Here is a 12655-nt window from a genome sequence, read left to right on the forward strand (position 1 = left end):
TATAGTAAAAGAGCCTTTACACCCAACAACCTCCCAGTTAAAGGTGCTACGCGAACCTTTAACTAACTCCCACTAGTCGAATGCAATGCTCATGTTGAGCCTTTGCAAGACTCTTAGTAAGAACATCTGCAGGGTTATCCTATGTTTTGATCTTATTCAGTGTGACTAGACCACCATCCAGAACCTATCCGATAAAGTGATACCGCATATCAATATGTTTGGTACGTGCATGAAACATGGCATTCTTAGCCAGGCATACAATACTCACTATCACATCCAAGTACAGTTGTTTTGGTGAGCAGTCCAAAATCCTTGACCAAACATCCAAGCCAAACAACTTCTTTCGAAGCTTCAATGGCTGAAATATATTTAGCCTAAATGGTAGAAAGTGTTACTATTTTTTGTAATCTAGAGCACCAAGAAATGGCCCTGCTAGTTAAGGTAAATATGTATCCGCTAGTAGACTTGCGAGTATCCAAGTTACCCACCATGTCTGCATCACAATATCTCTGTAGATCTAATGTACCCTTTCCATAGCAAATACATTTTCTCTATGTGCCTTTAAGGTACCGGAAGATGCATTTCACTGCCTCCTAATGCGCTTTGCCAAGATTTGCCATACACCTGCTCACAACTCCCACTACATGAGCAATGTCTGGTCTAGTGGAAACCATAGCATTCATGAGTGACCCACAAGCTGAAGCATAAGGAATACCCTTCATAGAGCTAGCTGCCTTATCATCTTTTGGGCAATCTGCTTTGCTAAGCTTAAGGTATGGTGGTAAAGGAACACCAAGTGGCTTAGCATCTACCACAGAAAAACGATCAAGTACTTTGCTGATGTACTTTTCTTGTGAGAGAAATAATCAGAGTTGTTGCTCTCTATCTCTCGTCACACACATGCCCAAAATGCATAGTTACCAAGAACGGGGAGCGGGAACGGGATCCCCTAGAACGGGGGGAATGCCCAAAGTTAGGGAACGGAAACGGAGGGAACATCATATATATATATATATATATATATATAGAGAGAGAGAGAGAGAGAGAGATCAACACTTAAGTCTTAGAATCCAGAGAGAGAGATCATATCAACCATAATTCGTGAAATTAGAGACATAATAATCAAGTTTCAACAATAATAAAGATTCAAAACATTGTAATCAGCAATGGATTGTCGCATTCATGATTCAATATTGTAATCAACAATGTTGCATAAGTCCAACAAGTGTGCATTGCAAAGATACAAAATATGGACTAAATTTTGAAGTCTAAAGATCCAAGTTACAAGAGCCCCAATTTCCAAGTCAATACTCTAAAGTTCCAAAAGGCCAGCCGCTAAGTGCTCTAATTCATGGAAGATGGCTCCACTGTGCCTAAATGCTCATCCTGCTAAACAACATCCTCGCCATCACCATCACCATCATCATCATCATCATCATCATCATCTTTTTCCCAACATATAAAAGAATCAACCTTTGCAACTGATGTACGAGCTAGCAAGCGAAGATTGGAGCTCACATAAACTAGGTCATTCGTCTTCATTGTATCAAGACGATTTCTCTTCTTTGAGTGAATGTGATTGAATGAGCTCCATAGTTGCTCTAAACAAGAAGAGCTAATTGTTTGGCTAAGAATACAAATAGCCAAACTCTGCAACTCTAGAGCTTCGGCCCCGTAGTCCTCCCACCATAAAGCAGCCCCAATATTTGTTATGTCCTCTAGTGCATCCTCTATACCAAACATCCCTAATATTTACCGATACACAGAGAGCTGATTTTTAATTATGTGTTGCCTTTCACAGCTAGAATAAAGCCTTGCAAGTAATGTGTTCCAAGCCTTGACCACCTCAAGGTCTCTTTATTGCTTCTTTCCTTGAAACTCAGGATCAAGCACATATGCTGCAACATGTATAGGAGAGTCATACTCATTCGATCTGCTAATGCATAATTCCTTGATCTACTCATACCTGTCTGCATTTGGTTCCAAATTCTCCAACCTCTCAATCATGCGATCCATACCTTCATAGATCTTTCCAATGCATGGATCCATGCCATCTGCAAGCCTCAACATGTGCATAATAGGATCAACCATTTGGTTGGTACGATTCACCTCATCCCAAAAATCTCTATCAGAGACATATACATTACATAACACAGCAATAGCAGTGGCAGCCCCAGTCCAATTTTCATACTCTTCACTAGTAAATAGCTCCCCAATTGCACCTTTGCAATAGTGTAATCGACCAAGCTTAAGAAAGTTATATGCAAATCGTGTATCCGAGTATTTGAGAAGTTCTTTGCCACTTCTCTTGCGAAACTCAACATGCAAGTACTGATGATTACATATAAATGTGATAATCTTGTTGCCTTTCGCAACAAGAGATGCAATCCATGGCAAGTTCTCAATATCCTTCAACAAGTTATTCAAGCAATGCGCCATGCATGGACTAAAGGTGATATGTAGATACATTGCCATTAAAATTTTTTGCCCTGTTTGTAGGTTCACCATTTGCCACAAATTGCACTACATTTTCTGCCCCAATAGCTTGCATTGCCTCGCACCACTCGGATGCCAATACATCTGCACTCTTTCCAATCTCTGAAGCATCATGACTACCAATGAAGTATACATCTCCACGAGAATATGCAACAATGCCATGTATGGACCTATGGTGTGCATCACTCCATCCATCTGCTATCAATGTCACTCCATTTCTTGCCCATTGATTGCGAATATTTGTTGTTGCAATCTCTATGGCTGCTCTCTCCTTCTAAAGCAATGTAGTCCTGATAGTTTCTCATAAAGGGGGCTTATATGTGGGTCCATACTCTGCAATCTTTGTCACCATATTTAAAAAATAAGGTGACCTGGCTGATTTGAATGCAATATGGTCATGGTAAAAAAAGCATGCCACTGTTGTATCTGTTTCCTCTTTTTTCTTTGGTTCCCATGAAGTGTGCAATGAACTCTGTCTAACACCACGACCTGCTGCCACTGATGGCCCACGAGAAGGCTACGTAGCCACTAATCCTGGTGGTCTTCTGCATGAAGCACCGTGCCCTGCTGGCCTTGGAGTCCATGTTGTTGGATCCACTGCTATATTTGGAGTACTCCTAGCATATGAATTCCCCATGGAAGTGGCTATGCAATCAAGTAACTCCTGCCTTTTCTCAATTGATACATTGGTGCAAAAACGCACCTCTTTCCCCTCCTCATGTAGAAGATGGGCTCTCACTTTATCAGCCCCATTAGTGCGAGCATAAGAGAAAAGTTTGCATTTCCAAGGGCGAGCCCCTCCACCTCTCAATGGCACCCCTGCATCTACCTCATCCCACCATGACTAAGTAGTGCTTCAACTTCATCCAGTTGTTGAACGAAGTACCTACTGAGGATGATGAAGATCCCATAGATGTCAATGCTGTCACTTATATAAAAGTGACAAATAATCAATAAAGTTCAATGAAATTGCAGAAATTTGCAGCCAAAATTTCAACATGCATGTGTTAAATGTTTGCTAAAAATGCCCAAACTTTGGTGCTACTTCAGCCTGCATTCCTTTTGCTGAAAATGCCACAAATTTGGGGCATTCCAGCCTGCATTCCCTTGCTGAAAATCCCCCAAAATTTGGCATATTTTCAGCTTCCAAATTTGGGGCAATGACTGATTCAAAATGCCACAAATTCGAGGGATTCTAGCCTGCATTCCCTTGCTGAAAATGCCTCAAAATTTGGCACATTTCCAGCTCCCAAATTTGGGGCAATGACTGATTTAAAATGCCCCAAATTTGGGGGCTCTTTTAGATCCCAGAATGATGGATCCCAATGCCCCAAATTTGGGGACATTGCAGCCAAATTTGGGCCCCAATCCTTGAGAAAGCCCCAAATTTTGGAGCAACTGCCAACAACTGAAGTCTGATCCAAAATGCCCCAAATTTGGGGGAGATAATGATCCTCACCTCATCGCGGGCGGGAGTCAGGCCAAGCAAGAGAGACGAGCCAAGCAGGCGAAAGAGGCAGCCGAGAGTAGGCGGGAGTAGGCAGGCAAGGCAGGCAGCACAGGCAAGGCAAGCGGGAGCAGGCAGGCGAGAGAGGCAAGATGGAAGAGGCGTGCAAGCGAGAAAGGCGGGAGAGATGAGAGTCATGCGACTAAACAGGCAACGTCAGGCTAGCAAGTCGCGCCCCTTCGAACGATTTTTTTTCTTTTAAAAAAATTCCACTACTGGAACGGCCGTTCCAAATAGGGAACGGACTTGGAATGGCCAGGGAACGGCCTAGAACGGAAAGGAACGGGCTGGAACATTCCACCAACATTTCTTGGGCTTGAACCTCTCGGAACGCGTTAATCCGTTCCTATGTGCCGGAACAGGCATTCCCTATCTCTATGCCAAAATATGTTCAGCTGCACCCAAGTCCTCCATGGAAAAGGCTAAATTCAGCTGACTTTTTAGTGTATTCACCTGGCTTTTATGCTTACAAGCAATAAGCATATCATCCACATTAAGCACAAGTATTATAAGGCTTCCATCATCAGCCTTCTTAATATATAAGTAGTGATCTGCATTGCTTCTTTTAAACCCATGTGAGAGCTGTCAGAGTGCAGCGATGCGGAAGCGTAGGACAAAGACTGAGAGAGAGTGAACACAAAGAGAAGAGAGAGAGAGAGAGAAAAGGAGACAGTGTAAACAAAGAAAATCTGCACTGTAGTATGATGTATAAGAGTGCAGAAATACACAAGGGGACAGAGGAAATATCTGCGTATGTCTCCGACTTGATGACCTCGATCTCCGTCAGCCCGAGCACACTCTGTCTCAGCCAACATATCTCAAGATCAGGATCTGAAATCACTGAGTAATGATTAATCAAGTGTGCCACAAGAACCGGCTATAAATAGCCAAGAAATAATAAATAACAGAATCAGGTCGGTTGCATTAAATGCAGCCAACAGCAAAAAGCTGGCCAACTGTGCAGTCCGACTGCACTACTGACATGGCATTGATGATGTGGCACCTCCTCTGTCGTATTGTGCTGACGTGGCACTGACTGTCCAAGAAATGGTTGGCTAACAAAAGCATGAAGGCATCAAATTTCTTATACCACTGTCTAGGAGCTTGTTTTAAGCCATACAAGCTTCTTTTAAGCCTACACACCAAGTGCTCCTTTCCTGGCATAACAAAGCCCTCTGGCTGTTTCATGTACAGCTCTTCTTCTAAATCATTATGCAGGAATGCTTTAACATCCATCTGATCAAGTTCAAGATCCATAGACGCTACAATAGCAAACAATACTCGAAGAGTGGTCATTTTGACAAAAGGTGAAAAGACTTCCTGAAAGTCAATCCCATCTTTCTGCGTGTAACCCTTAGCCACAAGTCTGGCTTTGTATTTGGGTTTACCATCCACACGCTTGATTTTATAGACCCATTTGTTAGAAATAGCTTTTCTATCTTTGGGCAATGGAACCAAATCCCAAGTATTATTCTGATGCAAAGATTTCATTTCTTCCTCCATAGCTAGCTTCCACTTTTCTTTAACTCACATGATAATGCCTCTTTATATGTGAGAGACTCGCCCTCATCTGCGAGTAAAATGCAATCCAAAGAGGGATTAAACCTCTGTATAGGTCTCCTAACAGGTGTAGACCTTCTTACCCAATGATCTGTGTTATCAGGTAATGGATCCACATCCAAAGAAATGTCAATGACCTTGTTATTTGGCTGTTGAACTGCATTTTCAGGTTGCTGTAATACATTTTCAGGCTGCTATAATTCATTTTCAACATGCTTATTTTGTTGCCCAAGCTGATTTTCAGCATCTTTTTACTGCCCATTTTCATTAGCTCAATAATGATATGCTGATTATCAAAACCACCATCAAATAGAGCTGAATTTTCAGTGGCTAATGGCAATCCAAGTACCTAATCATGCTGAAATTTTACTTTCTTTTTGTCTAAATCACTAGATGTGGCATTTTTTAGCAGCTTTGACTCATTATATACCACATCTCAACTGCATAGTACCTTTTTCATGCTTGGAACCCGAACTCTATAGCCCATTTCACTTTCATCTCCATAACCTATGAAGATGCCTCTGTGGGATTTCATATAAAGTTTGGTTCTACTATCAACAAGTACATGTACATAGCATTCACAACCAAAGACCCTTAAGTGGTCATATGAAGCAAGTTTGCCAAACCAAACCTCTTCAGGGATGCCACTTTCAAGTGCACGATTTGGAGATCAGTTGCAAATATGCACCACGGTTTTAAGTACCTCTCCCCAAAACGATTGTGGGAGATTAGTTGTGGACACCATGCACCAAATCTTCTCACATAAAGTGCGATTCATTCACTTAGCCACACCATTTAGATGACGGATTATAAGGAGTTGCAAGCTCCCATTTAAACCCATTGACATCACAAAACTCATTGAATTCTTTAGATACATACTCTCTCCCATTGTCTTTTCTTATGCATTTTAATGTTAAACTCTTTTGAGTACTAACAAATGCATAAAACCGTTTAATGGCGTCCAATGCCTCGCTTTTCTGCTTAAGCAATTAAACCCATAGCTTTCAAGAATGGTCATCAATAAAAGACACAAAATAACAAAAACCACAATGAGTTTTTATTGGTATGGTACATACATCAAAATGGACTAAATCCAAAACACATGCTTTCCTAGAGGCTCCATGAGAGTATAAACTCTTTATATGTTTTCGCAAAGCACTATCATCACAAAAGTCAAGCTTTGAGTTTTTCACATCAACTCTTCCAAGTGAAAAAAGTGCCTGTAAACCCTTTTGGTTCATGTGTTCAAGACGCTTATGCCATAACTCCATGTGCGAATATACTTCTGCAACTACAACAAACTTTCCACGAAGAGTCTTGTAGTGAAGATAATATAGAGTTCCCTTTTTACTACCTCTAATGACTAGCATGGATCCTTTCTATATCGTCCATATTCCACCACCAAAGGTAATGAAGTAGCCCCTACTATCTAATTGCCTAACAGAAAGCAAGCTATTCTTAATGCCAAGTACATATCTAACATCATGAAAAATCAATTCCTGGCCATTTTCAAGAGCCAAGTATATGGTGCCTACTCCTTCAATATCACATGCATGGTTATTCCCTAGGTAAACTTTCCCAAGGTTACCTACCGCATAAGAAAAAAAACACTCCAAAGATGGAGTTACATGAAATGAAGCACCACTATCAACAATCCACAATTGTGACAAATCATCATGAGCAGACAATAAGGCATCCGTCACATCCCTTTTAGTGATATACATGTCTCATGTGGATCTGAAGATGTAACCAACAAATCGACATCTTTATTTTCTTCTATCTCCTCAATAACAACATTAGATACCACATTTGCCTTCTTTGTTTCTTTAGGGGTAGAGCTGCCATCCTTCTCATTCTTTTTGCCTTTTCCATTAGCCTGCTACTTGCGTTCTTGCTCCTTTTTATAGTACATGCAATCGAGCTTTTTATGCCCTTTGCGTCCACACTGATAGCCAGTGACATCTTGTTGTTCTTCCTTGCTTTTGCTGTGATTTTTGTTCTTATTTGCAGCATTTGATCTCTTTTCATATCTTTCTCTTACATTGTAGGCTGATCCACTGTTCTCTCCACTTGCCTTGCATCTAATCTCCTCGTTGAGAATAGAATCACGCACACCATCAAATGTTAAGTTGGGGTTGTTGCTCAATGACACAATCAATGCTTCCCATGAATTTGACAAAGTCATGAGCAAGAAGATTGCCTTCAAGTTAAAATCAAAAGCCGACAAACCTGCATCCTGCAACTAACTTAAAATACCAATGAAAGCATTTAAATGCTCTAAGGCAGGCTTAAACTCATCAAGCTTCAAGTTGACCAACTTTTGCATGAGATGGACCTGATTGACAGGAGTCGTATTCTCATACGTAGCCTTGAGTTTCTCCCAAACTACATATGCAGTGGTGAGTCCCTTGATACATCTGTGATTGCCATTTTGACATAAGTGATGGCTTTCTTATTCATTTTAGCCCAATCCTCATCCAGCAAAGCAATAGGTTTATGTTCTAAAAGAATCATCAGAATCCTTCAAAAAAAGTATACTCCACATACAATCTTTCCAAAGATCAAAGCCATTGCCATCAAATTTACGAATCTCAAAAAGATTCTTTGTGTCAAATGTAGATGCACTGCCAACCATTTCAGCAATAAAAAACTGCAATAAAATGATAAATACTTTCAACCCATGGCAAGGTTGTTGAATATAACAGCAAGTATTCGAACTTGCACTTCCAAAAGTGCCCAAGAAGCAGATATTTTGCTGCAATTTCAGTGACAAGAGCTGATTATAGCATGTACATGAACAAAATCTGATACATATGCATAAATGACAGCTCCCACTTCAATAATACATCACCGTAACGCCCAAATGCAATAACCCAAGTGCTGTATGTACCAATGTTTCACTGCATAATGAGCATTCAGCAATACATGTACTAAGAGAAGCCCTTTTACAACATTTGATAAATCCCAAGTCCAAATTTCTCCCACTCGGCAATGAATTTGCTGTAATTACACTGTCAAAGCACAAATCAGCTCAAAATGCATCACCGATGAGAAAAGCCCCAAAATTTTTGCAATAAATCTACCCCAATTGCATTAATACATCATCTGAGTGTCAAATACGGGCAAATGTTGTAGAAATTTCACAAATTCTGCAAAACCCCCAAATTTCGGGGTCCAAATGTGAACAAATTTCAATGAAATTGGCTCAGCTGAGCAAAATTTCACTTGTATATGAAAAGCCCCAAATTTTGAAGCAAATGCGCACAATGTCTGCAATTTCTGGGTCAAATGTCACAGTTTCACATAAGCAACATTAAATCTAGGAAAAGCCCCAAATTTTCTGGCACAAATCTGCACAGATCTGAACAGTGTGCTTACGAGCGCAAACCCCTGTCAATGAGAAAGGGGACAGACTGCAGAAAATAATTTAAAAAGAAAACTAACGAATAAAAATGACGAACGTGCTGCCGTTGATCTACAGCCGTCGGCTGCTGGTCTCCGCGAGTCATCGCCTACAGTCGGAAGCGTGACGAAAGCTGTTGGAAATGAGGTCATTGCCTGCTCGCGACCTATGCCTAGTCACCACCTAGCAAAAACATGACGCCCACTGCTGACTCGTGATCTGCACTGTCGCAACTGACCTACGCCTCACGCCAGCTTCTGGCTGCCTGACATGACTTCGCCTACTGCCGTTGGTCAAACTGACCACCGACTGGTCTCGCTGCCTGTCACCTGCACACAAAAGTGACAACTTGCCTATCTCCTCACGCGCGCACGCAGAGACTGGTCCATACAGCCCTCGGGAAGCGCGCACACTCTTTCTGCACGCTCTAATACCAATTTGAAGGGTGAGTGTGCTAGCAAATATGTCAATTCATGTGTGAGTCTGTGCATGCATAGCCTGGGTACATTATTTTTTGATATTTAGGCATTTTATTTGTGTCATTTTATGGTCATAATGGGCATTTATTGCTGGCCAACCTGATCATTTTGAGGACATATCCTATTTATTCAAGTTCTTCCTCCCCAATCAGTCAATTAGTCATCATCATTTGTGGATCTTCTACTGGGGAGAGAAGCCTGTGCCGGTGCCCATGCAGCCAATGATTCACTATTATATGGGACTGTCTCATGTTGGATATATGGATTCCATTTCCCGAGCGTACATCTGAGTTCTCATTTGTATTGTGTTCTTCAATGTCCTTTCTTTCCCTTTCTCTTTTGTCTTGTGTTTTAGCAGTTTATTGCAGCATATATTTACGCTTCCATTGTCGCTCCACTTCTGGCAGAGCAAAAGTACCCAAGTAGTGTGCGTGGTAAAGGTGTAGTTGAAAGATCCAGCAAGCATGCGGCTGAAGTACCAAGGTGCCATGTTGAATCAACTACATGCAATTCGTGAAGTACATGTCAATGCAATTTTTAAATCTTTTTTCTCTCAAGCATCCCCTAAATGAAACAACCAAAGCAGTATGTTTAAATCAATTTCATAACTCGCAATGCTAGAGCAACACTGTTCATCCTCCCCACATGCATGCACTGTTTATCCTCCCCATGTGCATCAGGTGAAAGTGGAAGATGTTGACAAGCGCAGCTTCCTCATAGTTGTCACAGTCCCAATCATCTAGAAGAGGAGTTGGAATCCAAGGCCGGATAATAGTTCCGAAAACCATATACCACAAGTGCTTCTACACAAACCATGCTTTAATAACAGCAGTCTAAGTTAAGCACTCAAGACCATGAAATTATCATCAACAAAGCAACAATGACGTACCATTTGGAGAGGATAGGATAAGAAGATAAAGCAAAGAAGATAGAGAGAGAAAGAGAGTACAAAAAGAATACATCAGAAATTGTACTGTCAAGAGTTCATAAGCAATATAGACACAACTAACCACAAAAACATCTGCTAAAATAGGAAAACTCTGAGCAGCAGTCCAAGAGATAGATCAGTAAGGGAGCTATGTGAGGGCAAGCATGCAACACCAGAAAACAGCACTCTAGGACCTAACATGGACATCTAATACCATGTCAAAAGTGGGTGCAGTGATGGAAGCATGTGAAACTGTTGAAATAGACTGCACAACACGAGAGAGAGAGAGAGAGAGAGAGAGAGAGAGGAAAAAGAAACACTGCAATGAGGGAACCAAGAAGAACACCGACAAATGGAATCCATATACCAAGACATGATATAGTCAAGTAGAATAGTGAGTCACAGGCTAAGTGGTCACTCACACTAGCTCCCTCTCTCCAAGACCCACAAATAACAGAGTATACTAGCAATGTTATATGAGGAGGGAGCCTAGGCTATAAGTAGCCAAAGAATAAGATCAGGTCGGCTAGCATCTGGGCCCAGAATACAAGTCAGCTAGAACAAGAAATGCATAAAAATAATCAATCGACCATAAACAAGGGCCAATAAACTAGTACCCACTGATCTAGTCTGGAAAAGAAATGCACTGCCCATTGAAAAACAACACAGATTCACACATGAACTGACTAATTTATTCATTCATCATTTCATTCCATTCTCTAGGCATTCTATTGTTAGTCGTGTTTATTCACACAACCTATGCATTTGGTTACCCCTAGGGTTCTCACTTATGGTGCTATGAGTTCCAATTCTTAAGATTCATTTCCTCGTACAAAGTCCATATGCCACACATTGGTCAATTACAATCGAATAAATAGAGGATATTGGTTCTATAACTTGCAAGGGTGGAAAGTAACTATCAATAGGGATGATCTTTTCCTACAAGACTAGAGCCCATTGCTTCTTCCCTTGAGCAACAGTGTCCATGTCAACAGCAATAAGCTAACTTGTGGCCCACTAATTACATAACTGATTTTCTTCATAATTACTTGCCAGTAGCCAGTCCATGGTCTCTCATTCTGACCCCAGCCTTGCGATTTTAAGAGAAAGTCAATGTAGGTCCTAACTTCTAGGTGGGCCCTTGCAACTCTTTTGCTCCAGACTTTGACCAGCCCACCATTACTTAAACCTTCTTTATGGTCAGTCAACCTCCTTTCAAGGTGGCTCATACTGTTCTTCATCAGACAGGATAGGCACCTACGACAATAGAAGTGGATTAACCCAGCCCAAATGATAATGTAACTTACGACTGATCGACCAGCATGACCTTGCCACCGCAAGCACTTCACCATACACCGGCCCAAACAACGGTTCAAGCTCCTAAAGGAAAGGGGCAATGACTGGCTTAGAGACACAAAGGCCATCAAACAGGACCAGCTGATACTGTATATCGGATGATGCATCCATCAATAGGCCACCGCTTGGTTCAAATACATGTTTTTGTTTTTCCAAAAACTCAGTGAATTGTCTCCTTACAATGTTGTAGAAAGGACAAGCCAGAACGCAATTATTAGCAGTCGGAATCGATGACACAGTTGCACTCCAAAATCCTATCAACTTCAGGGAAGAATCAAATTTCTCACAAAGAGACTGAGATAGTGATCATAGGATGGTGAGAAAGGAGGTTACCTTGCGCGTCTCAGTTAAGGCGTCGAAGCCATGGTAGCCTGGATGTGCGCTGCTCTCCCACCCCATTTTCCCTTCCAGGATTCCTTCTTCTTTTCAGAATCAAATAATTTACACAATGAAGATGAAGAACAAGAACTCTCTTTCACTGGGCTTCTTCTCTGTCGGACAAGGCCCTGTGTTCTGCGTGTAGCCGTGTTTTTTTTTTTTTTTGGGGGGGCCTTTTTTTTATTGTTTTTGAGGTCGTAGCAGAAGAGCGTCTTCTCTGTGCTGCAGAGAGGAAGGGAAATAATGTTTTGCGTTACTTAGCCACAGGACCTTTGGCACACGTGGTTCATTGCGAACTCGTCCTTATAAACCTTTGGAAAATTTACGAAAATGTCACCACACTTTTGCCTTGCATTAGCTGATATAAGGTATACCATTGTGAAGAGTTCGGGTGACATTTTTCCTCATCGTACTATAGCCTTTTTTTAAAATAAACTTGTCAAGTGACTAGAATGGTCCTCTCTCTCTCTCTCTCTCTCTCTCTCTCTCTCTCTCTCTCTCTCATAGTGCCATGATCACATGTATTAACAAGGGGACGAAGACTGTTG

General features: G+C 41.4%; 1 protein-coding gene across 2 annotated transcripts in view; it reads right to left on the reverse strand.

Annotated features, from left to right (window-relative positions):
- LOC148010479 (uncharacterized) overlaps positions 1–12393 on the reverse strand; it is a 77934-nt gene extending 65541 nt beyond the window's left edge. Inside the window, exon 1 of one of the 2 annotated variants that reach the window (XM_087671376.1) lies at positions 12063–12393. In XM_087671376.1, coding sequence (XP_087527502.1) covers positions 12063–12128 — 66 coding nt within the window. In that variant the 5' untranslated portion in view covers positions 12129–12393. The remainder of the gene's footprint in view (positions 1–12062) is intronic. The other variant, XM_087671375.1, reaches the window with a different exon arrangement.
- Positions 12394–12655: the final 262 nt, after the last annotated feature.

The sequence above is a fragment of the Lygodium microphyllum genome, chromosome 29, assembly GCF_053477565.2.
Source record: "Lygodium microphyllum isolate KBCC chromosome 29, Lygodium_microphyllum_v1.1.10, whole genome shotgun sequence".
Classification (NCBI taxonomy): domain Eukaryota; kingdom Viridiplantae; phylum Streptophyta; class Polypodiopsida; order Schizaeales; family Lygodiaceae; genus Lygodium; species Lygodium microphyllum.